The sequence below is a fragment of the Lotus japonicus genome, chromosome 5 (assembly GCF_012489685.1).
Source record: "Lotus japonicus ecotype B-129 chromosome 5, LjGifu_v1.2".
In the NCBI taxonomy this organism is placed as follows: Eukaryota; Viridiplantae; Streptophyta; class Magnoliopsida; order Fabales; family Fabaceae; genus Lotus; species Lotus japonicus.
In genome coordinates, this window is record NC_080045.1 from 5383951 (window position 1) to 5404524 (window position 20574).

General features: G+C 34.4%; 1 protein-coding gene across 1 annotated transcript; it reads left to right on the forward strand.

Moving 5' to 3' along the window:
- Nucleotides 1–16550: 16550 nt before the first annotated feature.
- On the forward strand, nt 16551–18521 carry LOC130718717 (transcription factor bHLH84-like). The gene is made up of 5 exons (XM_057569348.1): nt 16551–17219; nt 17454–17681; nt 17847–17912; nt 18023–18088; nt 18177–18521. Exons 1-5 carry the CDS (start codon nt 16644–16646, stop codon nt 18273–18275), a joined length of 1035 nt encoding a protein of 344 aa, XP_057425331.1. The 5' UTR covers nt 16551–16643; the 3' UTR covers nt 18276–18521.
- The last annotated feature ends 2053 nt before the right edge of the window (nt 18522–20574 follow it).

Sequence of the window (20574 nt, forward strand, 5' to 3'; positions counted from 1 at the left end):
GGGTTTATCTTCATGAAGATGAATGTGATAATGTTTCAACTGGAAGTTAAATAAATAAATCTGATTTCACATTATAGCTATTAAATTGTTTAGTTCAGCTGGCAAATGAGTTGTTTTTACACCCCCAAGTTCCAGGTTCGAATCCCCCAACCACATTGGGGACTAATTTGCCACATTCAGGGACTAATTTGACGTCTAAATGTTTTACCAACACTCAATTCCACGTAGGCAGTCCAACTAAGAAAAAAAATAAAAATAAAAAGATTTTGTTAACGTCCGTTCCTTTTTTTAACGTTAAGAACTAACGGTGAATGACTTTTGCCACATTCAAGGACCGCGGGAGGCATTTTAGAAGTTTAGGAACTAACTTAAAGGCGGCTGACACATTTAGAGACCAACTTGGCTATTTACCAAAAAAAAAAAAGCTTGTGATGGATGTGGGGGCGTCAAAAGAGCTCTAGAAATGGGTAAATGAAAAGTGCAATAGTATATAGACTAGATTGGTCCAAAATTAATGAAGGTGATATTAAAATTTAGTTTTTTTTATGATTAAGAAAAGTAGTTACAATTATTTTGTAGCAATAAATTTGTAGTTCTTTTTAATAATTTTTCTAAATAACTCTTATTGAAAGTTCTCTTTACTAATATTCTACTATCTCTAAATGATAATGGTTTTAGAAATAAAGCAAAATTTTGGAAAGTGAAAAAAATTAAGTATTGGCATTTGGGTATACATGGAAATAAATAATCAATATTTCCTAGATATTGTAAAATAATTTATATTTTGAAGAGAAAAACTCATAAAAAATGACGTATAATAGGCGACGGAAAGAATATTAAAACTACGAGCGAGAGTGGTGAAACTTTTCAAAATTTACAGTATTATGGTAAGTTGTAGATAGAGTTGACTAACTATTGAAGAGAGATCTATTATTTTAAGAAAGTTATCCTAGTTAGATAATAGGGTGAATTTATTTTAAAGTCATAAATTATATTTATTATTGCTCCCGGGCACCCAAAGCCTCAGATGTTTTCAACTTCATGTAAGTGTCATGCCTTTTCATTGTTTTAATTTGTGACTGCTACGATTAACTTAACATGCTAGCATGCCTAGTAGTGGGGGTGAACATGGGCCGGGTAAATCCAATGAACCCGCCCAACCCAATCCCATCCAGTAGAAAAAATGCGGGTTGGATCGGGCAATCGGGTTAGTCGGATGAATTTTACTACAACCCAACCAAGTTCGGATCGGATTTCGGATTCAGTTCAAATCCATCCAACCCAACCCAGAATCCATACATATAATAATAATTTTTATAATTTTACTCATACTTGGAGTGCTAGTGTCGGAGTGATGACTTTTTGAAACTTTGAGACTTAAGTATTTGTAGTTAGTTGTCATATTTGAACTTAGAGTATTTGTTCGTAGTTATTTGTTACATGTTTATATATAGTTACTTGCCATGTTGGAGACATCTAAGTTCTAAGTGTCATGACATGACATTTAGTGTTGTTTTTCACTTTTTAGATATTATTTATATTAGATTGTTTCATGTCATTTGGTAATGAAGTTTTATGTTTTCAAGATATTTGACTATATGTCATTTATGTGGTATTATTTCTATAACTTTTTGTGTCTTTTTCATGCTATTTAGTATTATAACATATTGAGTACTTTTTATAACTTTTTCTGAATTTATAATAATTTTTGTAAGATTTTTTAATATTTTAATATATTATTATTTTAATATAGTGACCCAATAAATCTATCCAACCCAATCCAAACTTCGTCAGGTTGGTTCGGATCGGGTCCGAAGAAGAAATTCGTGAAATCCAACCCAACCCAACCCAGCCCATTTTGATCGATTCGGATTTTATTTTGACCAAAATCCATCCAACCCAACCCATGTGCACCCCTGCCTAGCAGCCTAGCTGCTTTCTTCTATTGATCCATGATTTGTACATTGATGCTTAGCTGCTTACCTTAAAAAAAAAACAAACATTGATGCTTTTCGTTTCCCTCAATGGATGACATAATTCGCAAAGGCCTCATTTCTTAACAATGGGCTCAAACCTCTTTCCAATAGAGCCTTTGTGGACTTTGGGCCACATGTTTAATTGGGCTTTGCCTAATTATTAGTGAATGATATTTAACAATAAAAAAATAAGTTCACATTACATAGACAAAAAAAAAACTTTTGACCAAAAAAGAAAGAAATAAAAAACTAATTGCAAAGTTTTAACTTTTATAATTTTCCATAACGAGATAGAAGTATAGAACACTTTGATGTTGCACACCCAAGAGAATCTAAATACATCCAAGAAACCCTTTACAACAATGTGAAATCAAGAGGTTTGGCGGAAAAAGATAAAAATGACGTGTGGCTAAGTAATTTGTAGTATTGGATGACATTGAGGCCTCTGTGCCTGTTCCAGTTTAATTTATATTGCAAGTTTGTTTAAAAAAAAATATGTAAATCAAGATGCAATGAACTCAAGCATAATTGATATGTGGCGATAATTCGAAATTCTTGTATCAATTTATTATCAAAGCATGGTATGCACAACGATAATAAAGTTAATAAAAGACTATTCACAAAAAAATATGGGATGCACAAACTGTTGTAATATTTACTCAAGCAGTAATAATTACATAGTGTTCCAAAATGATAAATGTGTTGCATTGAATGGATTTGAATAAAGTCTCACATAGAAAGTGGAGCAACTTTTCAAAGCATTTATATATCATTAAATGTCAACCATTCAACAAAGAGACAAAGAAAGGATATAGTGTCACATGTGCATGTGTATGGTTTGGTGGTCCCAAGCTTTTATGTCACATGTTCCAGTGGCGACACCGGCGTGGGCGTAGAGGCGCTAGTGGCGGCTTGTAGACGGCACGGCACTTGAGGCACTTTAGCACGACGCATCGACGGCGACGGCAACGCGGTTGCCGTAACGTCTGTTTGTTTTGCTCGTTTTTTAATTCGGATTTTTGCAACTATTGGTAACAGATACAATTTATGAAGGGTCGCAACCTTATACATTGTTCTGTTTTTTGCCTATAAATACAGTGCATATTCAGAATTCATGATTCACAAATCATATCCTCTGTCTTTCAGAAAACACTTCGCTTACATTTCGAGTTTTCATTAGTCTTGTGCAAACTCGAAGCAAGACTGATTATCCTGGGTATTCTTGCATCCAAACTCTAAGACGAATTCAGAGAGTGCTTGAAATACTTTAAGAAAAGTGATTTCATCACGATCAAGCCTATTCATTTACAACACAAACTAGAACTCTAAATAAAGATGCACAAACTCAGCATAACATATACGGGCCTAAATATTAACACACTAAATATCCGATGCTTTTATTAATTCAAAATCAAATTTAACAGTAAATTCTTTATTTTTTGATTCCCCAACGAGAGAAACGCGTTTGGTTTTCAAATATCGACATGCTATCATCCAAGCATATATTACATTTAAGATATATAATAATAATAATAATAATGCACCAAAATTAAATAATTATGCCTATAGCCTTTGTTTGACCATGAAGTGATAACAGTGTTATCATAACAGGTCTTATATATTGTTGGGTCTCAATGTGTTTTACAAAGTCTACATGAAATTGCATACCCATAATTATAGTTAGTGGAATAAAATTGTAAATAGATCATACGATCATACATACCCAACATATGAGTCCTTGAACTAAAGCCTTTATTTATATACTCAATTGTACTTTTTATTTTTTAATTTTATAAAGAATATAAAATGATCATGTTGCCTGAGTTTTCTATATAAGCTATTAATGTTAATGTTTATGAATTATATTGATTTTTAATCTTGCCTTGCTACGGAAATAATTTATAAATTTGTAATTATTAAATACGCTTTCTCCACAATTATTCAAGTAATTAAGATAAAGGTTGAACCAACAGGTGATTAATTCAAGTTGCACATGTTTGATTTACTTTAAATAATATTTTGGGTTCGAGACTTCGAGTTATGTGGTTAGAAAAACCTTTGTAATGAGAGTTAGCTCCACCATGATGTGAATGTTACCGACTTGAACAAGATTGTCTTCAGTGCAGAATATTTGTATGGAAAAAAAACATTGAGATTCAAAAACAACATTATTGTAAACCTCAAGGCTCAAGGAGTTGATCTAGTGGAGCATAACAGAGTATCGTTCTAATGTAAGTTTCTTTATAAGTGATTTTTGAACCTAATAGTTTCCATGTCTTTCACGAGAGTCCCATCCTCTCCCTCTAAATTTATTTAAAAAAAAACATTGTTAGATTCAAATTTATTTATTGAAAGCAAACAAAACTGTATATAAGCTTTAAAAAAATGAATAAAACATTGATTAGTTGCCAAATTCACGAACCATCGAAAAAAAAAGTTGCCAAATTCACGCTGTGTATCTCTTTTAATCTCCTATTCCATAGCCATACGTGCACCACACATTTTAGGAAAGTGTTTAATTTGTATGCACTTGATAGCGTACAAATTTTTACACATACATTCTGGCCCCGTTTAGAAAAACAGCTTAATTAAGCGCTTATGATCATAAGCGCTTATGACATAAGCGCTTATTCATAAGCTATTTTTAAAAATTTATTGAAATAAATAAAAAATAAGCTGTATATAAGCATAAACTGTTTTTCATAAGCTGTCCTGAGTAGCTTGTGAAAATAAGCTGAAAATAGTGTCATAAGCTGTTTGCATAAGCTCTCCCAAACACTGGCATAAGAGCTTATGCTGTCAGATAAGCTCAAATAAGCTCTTCCAAATAAGCTCTATCAATCTATCATATTTCTTCATTTTCTATTTTAGATATTTTTAATTTCAAAATTTAACTGAAAAATGCATTAATTCTCTTTCGACGAGGGAAATGAGTTTAGAGGCTCGATAGTCCTCACTCTCATTGTGGTCTGCCTTTATGGGGTCGACGAGGGGTAGTAGCTTAGGCGTAGCTGGAACATATGTGATAAAAAATGAGAAATACATTGGTATAAATAAAACGAAAGAGAATATGTGGCATAAATAAATCAAAACTTGTACAAAAAAAATTATCTGTATGCAAATACAACAGTATTAATTCGTTAGGCTTTTGTGACCTACGTGTCATCAAGATTAAGATATTATACAAAAGAAATGATTCATAAACAAAATAAAAGACACATTTTACATTTTTTTTCTCTATCTCTTTTTCTTTCAAATCATATCACGTATACATTTTAATTTTCTCTATAAATCTTCTTTCTATCAAATCAGATCATATATACATTTTGCATCAGTAATTGTCTCCGCCGTACTTACGTCAGCCTAAAGTCGGTTTCACTTACGGTAAGTGTTAGCGTCTCCTACTTGGCTGACTCTACACGTTTTCTTTAACATTTTTAACGTCCGCACTAATGCTGACTCTTGGTCGACGCTAAATTGGTCATGGAATTGATTTTCCCACATATGTGTCGGTTCTTTGCCAACGCAACTTCGCATTTTTCTAGTATTGATAATTTCTTATTTTATTTACCTTTGTCCCTATTTTTTGTGTTAATCGATAGTGAATTTCAAATTACAGCCACAACATAAGGGTTTTGGTGTCCTCATATTGACATCGCAACCGCAATTGTAGCCGCATCTACCTACTTTTATTGTAATTTTGTGACACAGCAACAACCGCAATCGTGGTTGCAATTTAAAACCCAGCTGATTTATAGTGATATGGTAGAATTGATTTTAGATGTTTTGTCTCATATGAGCGAAGGGGTGTTTCTCATGATTGTAAATAATTGGAAAAAATGGTTTTGCTTTCAAAAACAAACTTTAATTTGCCTTTGAAGACGAACCCCAGCTAATACAAAGTATAGTTAGGCCTTATAATATTATATTGAAGAGCAACGAAAAGAGAACTTGAGACCTCCGACAGAATTTCTGGAAAGGGAATAAAATCATATTTTTTTTATCGTGTCCTATCTCAAGCTTCTAGATTTTATTCTTTAGCCTTTTCAACTCTTAATTAAAACGCTTGGTCCTTGAGATAAAAGGGTTTCTTTAGGCCATCACCAAAGGTCGTGCAATGGCCGGTGTAGTATCCAAGGAACAGCGAGGACCTTAACCGACAACAACCTTCTTCGAAGACAAATGTTACTTAAAAAAATGGAGATCAACATTCTTTTTTCGACGCGTGTATGGTGTGGAAGCGTGAAGTTCGCCGGAATCTTAGGATATATAGTCGAAGTGACTGTTCTGAATGTGTATATTGGTACGTTCAGGCATCTGTTTGGATTACTGAGAGCTTTGAGGAATTCCATTAATCTTAATCTTACGTAGGATCTCACAGCTGGGTTCTTAGCTTTCTTGTGGATACTATTGTCCCTATAATAATGCATATATAATGCAGAGGTGTTATTGTTATGGTGTGAGAAGTGTTTCTCATGAATAATGTTTTTTTCACAAATGATTTCTACTTCCACCTTACATAACAAGAAGAAAAATGAAAGAAATAAGTGATATAATAGAAAATATAGAGAGATATAAAAAAAAGTATGTGAAATTAGATGAAAGAGAAAGTAGGGTGTATATGAATCATTACTCGTTATTTTTCATGGTTATAGCATGAGAGATGACATGAAAAAAAAATTTTATAACCATATTAACACATGCATTGAGTGTATATTTTTTTTTTTGTCCTTTGGCCACCAGTCTCTACGGGGAAAAAGTTGTCCCACGTGACTAATCTGGCTCGGGATACGGTAGTGATGTCCCTAGCCACATATGTATTATTTTTTTACCTCAAAGGGGATCGAACCCGGGTCAGAAGCCCAGGTGAAATCCCTTAAGGAAATACACATTTACCACTTGTGCCACCCCTTGTGGTTATGCATTGAGTGTATGAGTTATTTGACTTATATGTCATTTAATAATTGATGACCCTAGTTTAGTAGTGTTTTTAGGGACATTTTGTAGTTTATTTTAAGTTTTTTTTATTGAGTCTCATGTAGTGTTTCATGCATTATCATGCATTTTTATCTTTCTTCGAGTTTTTACTTTGTTTTGGTAATTTTATAGTTTTATAGGGACATTTCTTGCATTTTAAGTAAGTTTATGACTTGCATATCTTTTCTACTTGAATTGAGGGTCTTTTATGCTAATAAACTATTGGAAATCCTAGATATTTTCCTTGCTTTGTTCCCAAGCAGCTAGGTCTGAAAACTGATGAAGAAAGAAGGTCAAGAGGCTTGGAGAATTGAAGGGAGGCATAAAGAGGAGTTAAGAAGAAGTTCAAGAACCTTTCTAGCATGTAGAGAGCGCTCAGGCGCTCGTGTTGAGCGCCTGAGCGCCAATTGGATCGATGTTTACATGATGCTAGAAAGGAATTGGCGCCTGAGCGCTCCTGTGGAGCGCCAATTGCCTTCCAGAGGCGTTGTTTTCACTTTGAATTGGCGCTCAGACGTGCTTAATTGGCGCCTTAGCGCCCAGACTCGACCTTTTTGCCTATAAATAGGCTTTTTGTCATTTCTTTTGTAACTTTTGTCATTTCTATACATTCCTAAATAAGTTAGAAGTAAGGTTAGGCTCTGGAGCTTGAGGAGAAGCTTTCTCCAAGTCTATGTGCCAGGTTTTATCCTTTCTTTCTTGTATGGGTTCTATAGCCATGCTTGGCTAAACCCCTTTTGCTTTGGGTTGTGAGACTTATGATGTTTTAATCTTAATTCCTATTTCTATTCATGAATCCTCTGAGTAAACCCTTGAATCCCATATCCATGCTTTATGTTTCAAGCTTGATCGCGAACTAGCTTCATGCTTTTCTATAATAGAACGGAAGTTTGTTATAGATTAGGGACTTGTTGTGGGATTACCCCTTCTATGCTTGCTACTAGGAATAGAGGAAGGGTTGAGGTTTGTTGGCCTGAATTGCATGCTTAGTGCCTTTAGCAAATGTTTAGGTTGTCAAGGAATTGTGCCTATCTTTTGACTTGAGATGATTGTCTATGCAAGGCATCGATAGATGATTGATTAGGCTAGAGCATCAAGGAGAGACTTAGAGTTTTGTGGATAGAATAGATTGACTAAAACTGAATTAGTTAAGCAAGAACCCAAGGCATGCTCACCATTGTTTTTCACAAACTTATATTTCAATTGCTTATTAATTAATCACCTAAACAATCAACCTTAAAACTGAGTTTTACTCGCTTTCCTACCGTGAACTCGAGGCTTAAACTGAATTCGCATACCAATTCCCTGTGGTTCGATAAATTAAAACCGGGTAAATTCTGTACACTTGTAGATTGACCAACAATAATCTTTTATAATTTTGTTCTTTTCGAATTATGGATTACTTCTCTTGCTGTGAAATGCGGTGGTGTTGGGAGTGCCTGCAGAAGACACCCCGATGCTCAAGTTACTAAATGAACAAAGAGATCGAGAATCCATGAGTCTTAGAAGAATTCAGGAAATGCTAAGAATGAATAGCATGTTACATAAATGAATGAAGGAACTTGTATTTATAGGTTCAGCGTCCGTGTCCAAAGGCTCTGCAAGTGTGAGAGAAGTCATTTAAATAGAGCTTCCGAGCGCTTGGTGTCGTCGTGATTAAGTAGTTTATTGTCCCTTTGTAAGGCCGCTTAGACACTTTGCCAGTTAAGTTAGGGTGGTTCGTTCCTGAACTAGGTCGCATTGGTCACCTTTATGATGTTCGCAAGATAGACCATTGTGAGCTGGCAAAAACATTGTCGGGTCATATGGCATAAAAGCTTACTGGAATAGAAGCCTCACGACTTGCCGTGTCATTATTGACATGTCAAGCTTTTGAGCCTGCTAAGATCCCTTCGAGTTTCCTCGGGTCTCTTAGCCAATACTTGCCGGTAGTTTGAGTAGCTTGCTTTTGATGTGGAGATGACTTTGAGACTAAATCGTCACCCATCTTCCCGCTCGGCGTGCTTGATGATTAAAACGTCGTCGCTTTGTAATGAAGGACTTTGACCCATTAAGTTTATAAAGTGCGCTTTTTTCCCCAAACAACTTCTCCTCACGCCTTTAGGTCTCATAAATCCCGAAGAAGTTCTTCAATCTTTCAAACTCCTCATCCCAAATCCTTTCTAGAACTTCTCATCCTCCGAGAACTTGTCATTATGAGCAAGATCGTGCAATTTCTCAGCCTCTTGAGGTCCACCACCGAATCGTCCAGGCACATAACCCCATGAGATGATGAAGAAGAAAATGCCTCAACTCTAACCTCTCCTCCTTAGAGGGATTACGTACGAGAGGAAATCAAGAACATCTTCTATGGAGGTTAGTCAGGGTAACCCTCGAGTTGTGGGCTCTAAAGCCAGTCTTAGTTCTCAGCCCGCTACTAAGCAGGTTGTAGGAGACGACAAAAGTAATCCTGACCTTTCCAAGTCTCCTGGTGGGGTTGAATATGGCCACCGAACTGAGGATGAGGTCACACTAACTAAAGTTGAGGTCAACCCGTTAGATCCTACTTCCCCAATGAGCGAAGCTATCATGGACAAAACTGAGCCCATCGAGTTTTCAACCATTAAAGTCATGCTTCTAACCTCTTCCTCTGCTTTAATTGGCTCGAAGAAGAGTTTAGATTCTCCTTCAAACAAGATAGCCAAGGTCCCGGATCTTACGCAGGAAGTGATTGAGGTGGCATTTCGAGTTCTATCAAAGTGTTGCACATTTAAACATCATGGAGAACATAGGATTCAACAACCCACAGTTCGGAACTTCTGAGTTTCTAAAACCCCTTGTTGTCATTGACTCCATGATTCACAACTCGTTGTCACTTATTGCCTCCACCTATCTCTTCAAGAATGAGGTTTTCCCAACCTTTGAGCATCAATTGTTATCAATTTCTATCTTTATCTCTTTCTATCCTAAACGAAAGAAATCAATAATGTCTTTTTTCATATGTTAAGGTAGCGTTTGGTAGACATGTGGGAAGGGAACGGAACGAGACATACTGGTTCTGTTCCGTGTTTGTCATGTTTTTTAGATGGAACGGAACAGGACAAAGTGCATCAGGAACGGGACATTTTGGTTTCCTGAAAAATGGTGGAACGAAAGAGAACAGGGGACACTCAATTAAAATATTTACACTGACCAAATTGCCCTTAAATTTGTTATCTTGTTTCCTTGTTTATTCACTCAATCCACCTCTGTCTTCTGTGGAGAGCCGCCGTCACCCATTTCCCTTTTCAAGATCTCACACCACCCACATCTCCCCCATTTCTTCCATTTATGTTTCTGTCAAACATCTACTACATGCATAAAATCTATCAATCACAAAAGAAAAGGGGAACAATCAAAATTTCAATTGGGTGAAAACAATCTCATACTGCAATATTATTTAATTGTATATATCTATATCTATGAAGACGGAAAGGTAACAAAATAATTAGCATACGCATGGAGATTGCAAGTTGCAGCCATATGTATAAAAGCATGGAGATTGCAAGTTGCAGCCGTTCATATGATAAGCTAGGTTTACGATAGAATTCAATAAATTTTTCGGTTTTAAAACATGATAGTGGTACATATGTAATTAATTTTATGTTCCTGTTCTATTTTGTGTTTGTTGCCAAACAAAGTGTACAGAACATTGTTGTCCTGTTTTGTCCCGTTACGTCCTGTTCCGTCCGGTTCCGTTCTGTTTCCAAACGCAACCTAAATTTTCATTTTACATTGTAACTAATAGATGTTTTCATTTTACTGTGACCCAGTGCAGATATTTAACCAAGTTGATGGAATTCTTTATTCTTCAAGTTGTTGAATATATTAATACGAAAATTACGCACATAGACTGATAGACATAGTGTTAGACTAATGGGAAATATTGATTGTATTTGATTATTTGATTGCTTGATCGACAAATGAAATTTTACTCACCCAGCTGGAGGTGAACGCAAACATGTTTTTGCAGCACATTAACAGTTTGACTTTTGTTAACGTGTGATGGAAATTTGATGGTTACGTCATTACTTTTCCGTATGAGGGTGTACTTAGTTGCTGTCAATGAGGTGGAAGACACACGCACGCGCTTAGCTTCCTCAAACTAACTTATTTTTTGTGGAAGAAATGGGAAAATCGATTTTCAAGTTAAGAAACAAGCACAACTAAAATTTTCACAGTTGATCTTTTTTTCAATGTTAGAGAGCTAAATTTTTAATTAGTTTTTAATTGCATGTCCAACTTAGAGAATGTGAGATGTTTTTCTTATCTCAAGTTATAATTATTTTGTGCAAGTTTTTTAATCCCCAATGTTTTTGATTACTCAACTTTTATTGGATGAAGATTTATTTTGTGTAGACTAAACTTTTATGCAAGTTTTTGTTAATGTTCTTGATTCATTAACTTCATTCAACTTCCCAATATAATTATTTAATTTATGTTATTAGGTGGTTGAAACTCCATGAAATCTTCTTATTACTCTTGATGGAGTCTGCATATCAAGACATTAGTGTCGGCCGTAATATCATGGTGTGGTGTGTCGGTTTAAAGTTGGCTAAACTGAAGTTTAAGGTAGCTTCGATTGACCGACACTAAAACATAATTTTAAGTCATTTAACGTGAAGCGCGATGCAGACAACTGATTAATTGTAGAGTCAAGTTTTTCCTCATTAGCGTTAATAGACGATATTCGTCCCTTTTCTTGCTCTTAGTTGATACTTTTGCTATTTGGGGGGCAAATGGCATATGCTAAAAAAAAAAGACATAATATATCTTATAAATTCATTTCTATTCAGATTGCAAGTTGAAGTTAGAAAATCACTCTAGTACCTGCAACATTCTCTATTATTCCCTAGAGATTTTATTCTCAAAATCTTTTACTCATTAAATAAAATTATTTTTTCTTTCAAAAGATAAGGCTTTTGATGCAACTATAATTCTATTAAACTAATTAATGGGCTCAAATAAAAAAAAAAACTAGTTAATGAATACTAATTCAAAATCTAATATCCTAATTAGGGAGAAACTTTCTTTTAATTATGTGTAGGGGGCCACGGCCACCATTGTATCATGAGTAAGAGTTTTCTTTCTAGAAGGGGGGCGATTTTCCATAGAGTCTTGTCCCTGGCCACCGTGAAGCATCATTTTCATACATCGCAGTAAAATTCACCAACAAAGAGATAAAAACGAAAGAGGATGTGAAAAAAAAAAATATAGAGTTGAAGAAGTATGGTCTTTTTTTTTATCAACGAGTTGAAGAAGTATGGTGCCAAATGCTTTCTTTTTTTGATATTGTGGTGCCAAATGCTTTCATTTTAACACCCACGCTTCATTGTATTGGTCGGATAATGCACATTATTTTATGGAACTGATATCCCTTTCAAAAAAAAAAAATTATGGTACTGCTATCACATGGTTATAGATAATTAATTTTGGGATTAGGAACAGAACTATAGATATTAGATAATTAGTTTTAGCTGATGCGTTGTTGTAAAGAAAGAACAACATTAGTGAAGGACCTAACTAACTGTGTTTAAGATAATCGCTTGCTCCTAAACTCACGGAAGATTTACTTAATAATATTATCTCTTGCTATAAACAAAAATATGAATTATAGAAGTTTAATACTCCCTCCGTTTCCTATTATAAGTCACATTTTTTGAAAATTTTTTGTTACAAAATATAAGTCACTTTCTAATATCTAGGAAACATTAAATAATTTTTTCCAAGTTCACCCTCATATTTAATATGAAAGAGATGATAAACTTTAGAAGTATTAACTTTGAGAGAGAAAATCATAGGAAAGTAAATAAGGGTAATCTAGGAAAGTAAATCATTTTTTTTACAAATTTATTACTAGTAACTACTTTTCTTAATCTAAGAGAATTAGTTATTTGTGACTTATATATAGGAACGGAGGGAGTACTACGTTTTGATTAACGTCAGAAGGTTGGTTGAGTAGAGCATAATAAAATCTTGTATCACATACACATAAATTGTAGATTTGAAGCTCAAAACCGCTCTTTAAGATGATGTAAATATAAGTCTACTAAACGTGTTCTTTGGATATGAGATCCTCAATTTTTGTCTTATTGCTGGTATAAGCACTCAAGCAAAGGTGTATACGGTTACAATTAGGGGTGCACATGGGTTGAGTTGGATGGATTTTGGTCAAAATAAAATTCGAACTGATCAAAATTGTCTGGGTTGGGTTGGGTTGGGTTGGATTTCACGAATTTCTTCTTTGGACCCGATCCGAACCAACCCGACGAAGTTTGGATTGGGTTGGATGGATTTATTGGGTCACTATATTAAAATAATAATATATCTGAAATATTAAAAAATCTTCCAAAAATTATTATAAATTCAGAAAAAGTTATAAAAAATACTAAATATGTTATAATACTAAATAGCATGAAAAAGACACAAAAAGTTATATAAATAATACCACATAAATGACATATAGCCAAATATCATGAAAACATAAAACTTCATTACCAAATGACATGAAACAATCTAATATAAATAGTATCTAAAAAGTGAAAAACAACACTAAATGTCATGCCATGACACTTAGAGCTTAGATTTCTCCAACATGCCAAATAACTATATATAAACATGTAACAAATAACTACGAACAAATACTCTAAGTTCAAATATGACAAATAACTACAAATACTTAAGTCTCAAAGTTTCAAAAAGTCATCACTCCGACACTAGCACTCCAAGTATGAGTAAAATTATAAAAATTATTATTATATGTATGGATTATGGGTTGGGTTTGATGGATTTGAACTGAATCCGAAATCCGATCCGAATTTGGTTGGATTGTAGTAAAATCCATCCGACTAACCCGATTGTCCGATCCAACCCGCATTTTTTCTATTGGATCGGATTGGGTTGGGCGGGTTCATTGGATTTACCCGGCCCATGTTCACCCCTAGTTACAATCAATCATAAGTAGTCCCCGAAGGATAGCTTAAGTGGTAAGAGCTAGGGACATAAGGGTTGAGTGAGATAAAGAGTGAAGGGTCCCGGGCTCGAACCCGAAAAAGAGATTAATTTACTAACATTTTTAACAACTGACATATTAAACATATTAAGTGTTTTAACAGCATAAAAGACATTTTTAACAGCATAAAAGACAAAAAGAATCATGCTGACTAATTAAGTGTTTTAATATTATGTTTCAACTTTTGATTATTTGTTGTGTGTTCCATGCAAATAAAAAACGATATGTGGGATTATTGAACGGATTGTAAGTCGATCTATATCCTATTGCCCGTAGATACCTTAGGAGTTAAAGGCCTATAAAACAAAACCTTAGGAGTTAAAGCAACGGTGAGAGCAATTCTTGCATGAGCAAAATACCTATAGTCATGACAATTAAACACAAGCAAAAATACATCAAAATTATAATCAAAGAAAACAAAAGTACTCCTATTAGGCGTTTGGTAGAAGGTTGAGAAATACAATCCCGGAAATAATATTTCTGGAAATCTAATTGTCGGGAATATCATTCCTGGGTAAGACTTAAGGTGTGTTTGGTTAGGATTTAAGATTTCCGAAAATATTTTTAAATTGTATTAATTTAAAAATTCAAAAATTCAAAATGATAAAAAAATAATATGGAATTTGTGAGTAATGGGAAGTTACATTCACTTTCACATGGGAATGCAAGATTCTCAACCCATTTCATGGAAATCAAACGACGGAAGTTATGGAAGTATTGTCATTCCTGAAAATGTTTTATGCCCGGGCATCCAATTTCTAACCTTATAACAAACACAGGAATATAATTCTCTACCTCCACATTCCCGGGAATCTATTTCCCAACTTTGTACCAAACGCCCCCTAGTTAAATCGTTTTAACTTTTGATTATTTATTTGTGTTTGTACAAATAAACATGACATGGGAATCATTGGAGAGATTGTACATCGTTATAAATTAGATTTTATGCTCAATCCGCATTAACCCACCTTGTCTTTCTCCAACTTGTCTTGACTCAATTCACTCGGTCAGATCAAACGGTCTAAACTAAGATGAGATAATTAAGTTGGCTCAACCACAACGTAGTACTTTATCATGAGTCAAAGAGAGATAAGGTAATTTTACTTTGCTCGATGGTAAACTGATGGCTTGAGCTTCATGAGTATAACAAAACATTTATCCAAGTCGAACAAAACATTTATCCAATTAATAATAAATAAGATAAAATTTGCAGTAAAGGTGAGAGCATTTCTAACATGAGTGTAGATATGATCAATTAAGATACATTGATAAGATTGTAGTTTTAGCTTAAGCAAATCTAGGCCGAGTTAGCCTAATTAACAACAATAGACTCCATCCTAAAACAAAGAAATAATAGGAAATATTTTCATTCTCCTCAAATAATCACTCATTAGATGTCTCAAACTTTCAAGATAGAGGAAGCAAATAACCTAGATAACTAATGATTCACTAGCCACATTTGGTGTATCTAAACTTTTCACATACAGTTAGGTACTCCACTTAAGCAAACTGATTTTAGCCCCAGAATCACTTTTGCAGCTAATGCATGCCTCGCCTCTCTAATCAATTAAAGCTTGAAAGTTCAGTGCATGAACACAACCAGCTGGAGGTCAAATCAACCAACGGAGCAATTCTAACATGAGCACATTAACTAAAAAATTCAAGATATATATATATATATATATATATCGATAAAATCATAACTTGTGCTAAGATTGATTTAGTAACACCTTAAACTCTTGACTCATGCACTAATTATTGGCAAAGATAAACTTCTTACACGGAGGAGACAATGAGCGAGCTCCACGGTTGCCATGTCGGCCTTTCAAGCACTTTAGAGAATGTCAGATTCATCCCACGAAGTGGCCGCCCCTAGACACCAAATTTTTTATTTCTTAAACAGAATTCCTTTTTCTTTATTATATTCATAGAGACTCCAACAACGCGTGTAAATTAACTGGCGTGAGATTGTTTTATTTTAATCAAATGACTCAGGTTTGATCTAGGTTCGATCATCTGTAGATATAGTTTTGTTAAATATTTGATAGATGAAGTTTTTCCGCTCAAAGTAATTTTACCCGGCTCGAACAGAATTCCCGATACTATTTAAACTAAATAATATTCATGGAGACTCCCACGTTCGTGGTTCAATATATAAAAAACGCGCATGCTAGTTTCAAACTCCTAACTACATCACTATCACCATAATTAATCACAGTTAGTCACTTCTCAATGATTAAATTTAGACCTCCCAGTTGCCAATTTCATCACAATTTTAATAAGCCTAAGGTGTTTAATTAAAGGACATTGAAGAGTTATTATGTTATTCTAAATTATCATAACATAATTTGGTCCCATATGAGTTGTCGTTTGCTTTGTACTTGCCCCACAGTGGACTCTCGAGTTTTTAGTTACATAGAATTAGGACCAATCCATGACAATGATTATGATTTAAAAATTGCTTTGCACAAATGAAGTCAATGCTTATACTAAAATAATATAATGTTACTTGGGATTGGGTATAAATTTGTGTCTCTAGCTTGTGTTGATGGCAAGCAAACATTTAATTAGCTCCATTTTTCAGTGGCATTATTAGAGCACAAATCAGCCTCCTTTTTCTTCCTAAGCCAATTTTTTCTTATCATAACATAGCATATAGCATGGAACCTGTAGGAGTTTTCCCTGATGGAGAATGGGATTTCTTTAGAAGAATGTTTGCAGGTGAGGAGCAAGGTTACTCAAATTTTGCTCTGCAAAATGATGAACTGAACAACATTGGAACACAATTTTGTTCTGCTCCTGAAACTGGTGAAAATGAGCTCATGTTTTATTCTTTAGATGCTCACAACTCAAACTATTCACAGCACATTTCTCAGGAAAATAGTTACAGTAGCAATTGCAGTGGTGACACTGTCTTCAACTATTTTAGTTACCCTGACCATATGCTAGCAAACAATTATACTTGTGGTGCTGCATCCATGGATTTTTGCATGGATGAGAATTATTTTGCATCTTTTGTCCCATCACTACTTGCTGACATTGCAATGGAAGAGAATGTCAACAACTTGAGTGAGCATGTGGGGAGTGAAAGATTGGAGAATTCTGCTGATTACAGACATCAAATTCAGTTGCAGCTGAAAAGGAAGCTTGATGTGCTAGAACCAGAGGTTCCTGCTAATGATAAAACAAACAACAGAGCTGAGAGTCAGAAGAAAAAACCTCGTCTTTCAAAAGATGTAAGTTTTGCCCTTGATTTTTTGACACTATAAATCTGCGTATAAGAGAAACTATATTCGTGCTGAGATAACGAAGCATATCAATATATAATAATTTTATGGAAATAGATCTAAGTTAACCTGTATTCCAAATTGATAGTATAATTAATAATCCAGGAAATCCTAATTTATGAATCCTAATTCATAAACTTTGAATGTGGAAGTTTTGTAACATTTGTGTTTGTCCAATATCAGGGCCAAGGTTGCATGAAAAATTCAAGGTCTAAGAAGAACCTGCAGAAACTTGCAAGCAATGGAGAGGAGGCAGAAGAGACTACTACAGGATCAAATGGACAAAGCTCCTGTAGTAGCATCACAGAGGATGATAATGCTTCTATGGAAAATAGTGTAGGAGCTACTTCAATTGGAAAGACGCGAGCCAGTAGGGGATCAGCAACAGATCCCCAGAGTCTCTATGCAAGGGTAATTAGTCGTATATGTTATTTATAATATGTTTCTTACGTGTTAAAATTAATTTGCAATGAAGTCTTTTTAATTTGTTAACCATTTTTTCTTAGTCATAAGTGAAGTATTTTTTATATGTTGCAGTTGTATATGTACTTAATTACTCTTTTATGAATCTTGCAGAAAAGAAGAGAGAAAATAAATGAGCGACTGAGAATCCTACAGAATCTTGTCCCAAATGGAACAAAGGTGAATATAGATAGTGTAATTTTCTTGCTTTTAATATAGTGGTAGGTGTGCTAATAAATTCATTGGAGTTGTGCCAAATAACTAATTTCATTGATGGTTGTTATACACAGGTTGATATAAGTACAATGCTTGAAGAGGCAGTGAATTATGTGAAATTTTTGCAGGTTCAGATCAAGGTATGTAGTAGGAGACATGGATTGTCATATTAAAGATATTAACATGTATACAATCAAAATTATAATCCTTGTTTCTTTCTCTTTGTAGCTTTTAAGCTCAGATGATATGTGGATGTATGCTCCTCTTGCTTATAATGGACTTGACATTGGGCTCAATCTCAACCTGAACAGTTCTCCACCACTATGAGTTTCAAGAAGCTAGCAGACTGCAACTACAATCAAAGGAAAAACAAAGTCCTTGAAAATATATAAAGAAATTGAATAATATGTATATGTAGTAGCTTTGTCTAAAATGCACCACCAAAAATAGATGGTGTATACATGGACTATTGCACCACGGCTTCTTTAGTTTCGCTTTGTAACTACGTGTAATAGAGCTTATAGCATTTTGTAACCATAAGTTCGAAACTCTAATTTTATAAATTTGATGTCACTACTTTTCAACCTGAGAGATGTGGAAAAAAGTGAAGAACAAATCAGCATCAAGAGAGAAACATGAGATAAAGTTACAAACAAGTAGTAGCTAGTTAAAATAAACAATACAACTATACAAGTATATAAAGTGTGCGAAATGAATCAAAACAAAAGAGGTTGCTGGATTGCAGTTTTAGTTTTTGTATTTAAAGATTGTTTTTAGAAACTATTTTTTAAAATTGTTTTTCAAGGAAAAAAAAACAATTTGAATGAGATGTTTTCTAACATTAAAAAACTAATATTTGAAAACATGCAAAAAAGAAAAAAGAAAACATCTTTTAGCTATTTTTGTATTTTAATTTTTAAAACTGAAAATGAGAATTGTTTTCAAAAGCAAAAAAGATTGTGTCAAATAGGTTTTCAAAATTTTTCAGTTTTTAAATACAGAAAAATAATTTTTAAAAACCGTAATTAAACATGCCTTAACCTTTTCACAATTTTTTTTTTATTCCGGAACCGTTCAATTTTTTACAAGTTTGCCACAAGATTTTGCAAAATATTTCAATTTAGTACTTGAACTTTATGAAAATTGTAATTTGATTCGTTCTGATTTCGTTGTCCGGTATGCTGGTCTGGCCGAATCAACAACGTGTCTGATCCCGTTGGCAGGTTTTTATGCTTTCGCTCTCTGAGCGATGTCCCGTCCTGATTTGCGTCCCATCCAATGATAAAATGAGCTTTGTTTTTGTTGGGTTATGGGGCTTAGGCTTCTCGGTCTCGACAATTGCTCCTTCTGGTTTTAGTCGTTTGGTTTTTTTTTTATAGGCAAATGTTAGTTGTTAAAACTGTTAGTAAATTAATCTCTCCTTTGGGTTCGAACCCGGGACCCTTCACCCTTCATCCCACCCAACCCTTATGTCCCTAGCTCTTACCACTTGAGCTATCCTTCGGAGACTTAGTCGTTTGGTGCTGTAGAATGCTTGTCAATGTTCAATTTGTGCAGGTGTGTTTATTAGGTGATGTGTTTCATATGTTTTACATGTGGGTTCACCAAAACGGTTGGATTTTAGGCTTTCTTATGTATTATTGGAGGGGATTATACTCACTTTGTTGGGTGTTGTTTATATTATCGACCATTTATCTAATATAAACTTTTGCTCCCGTCAAAAAAGTATAAACTTTTGCTTTCAAAAAAAATCCCTAAACTTTGAAATTTTACAAACTAGTCCTTGTATAATATTTTTTATTTCTTCCTTTTTATCTTGGTTCAGATTCTCAAAATGCGGTTAAAAAAATAGATTCTCAAAATTCCAAAAAATTAAACAATCAAATAAAACTAGCTACTAAATGAAAATGATGAACATGATTTGTGATTTGAATTTCGGTCCACTTAATTATCACAAATCAATGTGAATTTGAATTGTGTACTTCAAAACATTTTTTTGGTTACAGAGGAAGAGAAACAAAACGACAAAACTAACTAAGAGAATCTGAAAACAAAGAATCATAAACGAAGGAAGTGGCTGCTTCCAAACTTGAACGGGTGAGCCTTGGCGACAAGCCTCCCGGGCTAGTTTATCAATCGTGTTATTCTTGGCTCGATCAACCTGGAACAAAGTAACATGTTGCATACTCGCCATAACAGCACGAACACGACATATCTCCTCCCTATTCCAGTAGCTTGTAATGTTGGTCCCTTCATGTAGAGCATGGACAGCCCTCGAGCAGTCAGACGAGCACGAGACCTCGTTGTAGCCTATCTCCAGAGCCATTGATGAAAATAAAATTAAATAAGTGGTCCTGTAACACTTTTTACAAGGAACAACAAAAGTGTTGACGATCAAGCAAAGACAATATACAACACCCTAAACAAAACAAAATCAAAACACCATATATAACCTAACACAGTAACACCTACCTACCCGAAAAAACAAACCCCAACGAGCTAAAGATCAGGAAAAAAAAAATAATAGCCCAAAAGCCCCCAAGCCCCAAGCAACCTATCAAGCGCTTAAAACGTCCTCGAGGGTTAGCTTAAGTGGTAAGAGCTAGGGACATAAGGGTTGGGGAGG

Coding starts and splice junctions, on each gene's coding strand:
- LOC130718717 (XM_057569348.1), top strand. CDS start 16,644: ATGGAACCTGTAGGAGTTTTCCCTGATGGAGAATGGGATTTCTTTAGA. Junction 17,682..17,846: donor CCCAGAGTCTCTATGCAAGG/GTAATTAGTCGT, acceptor TGAATCTTGCAG/AAAAGAAGAGAGAAAATAAA. Junction 18,089..18,176: donor TTTTGCAGGTTCAGATCAAG/GTATGTAGTAGG, acceptor TTCTCTTTGTAG/CTTTTAAGCTCAGATGATAT.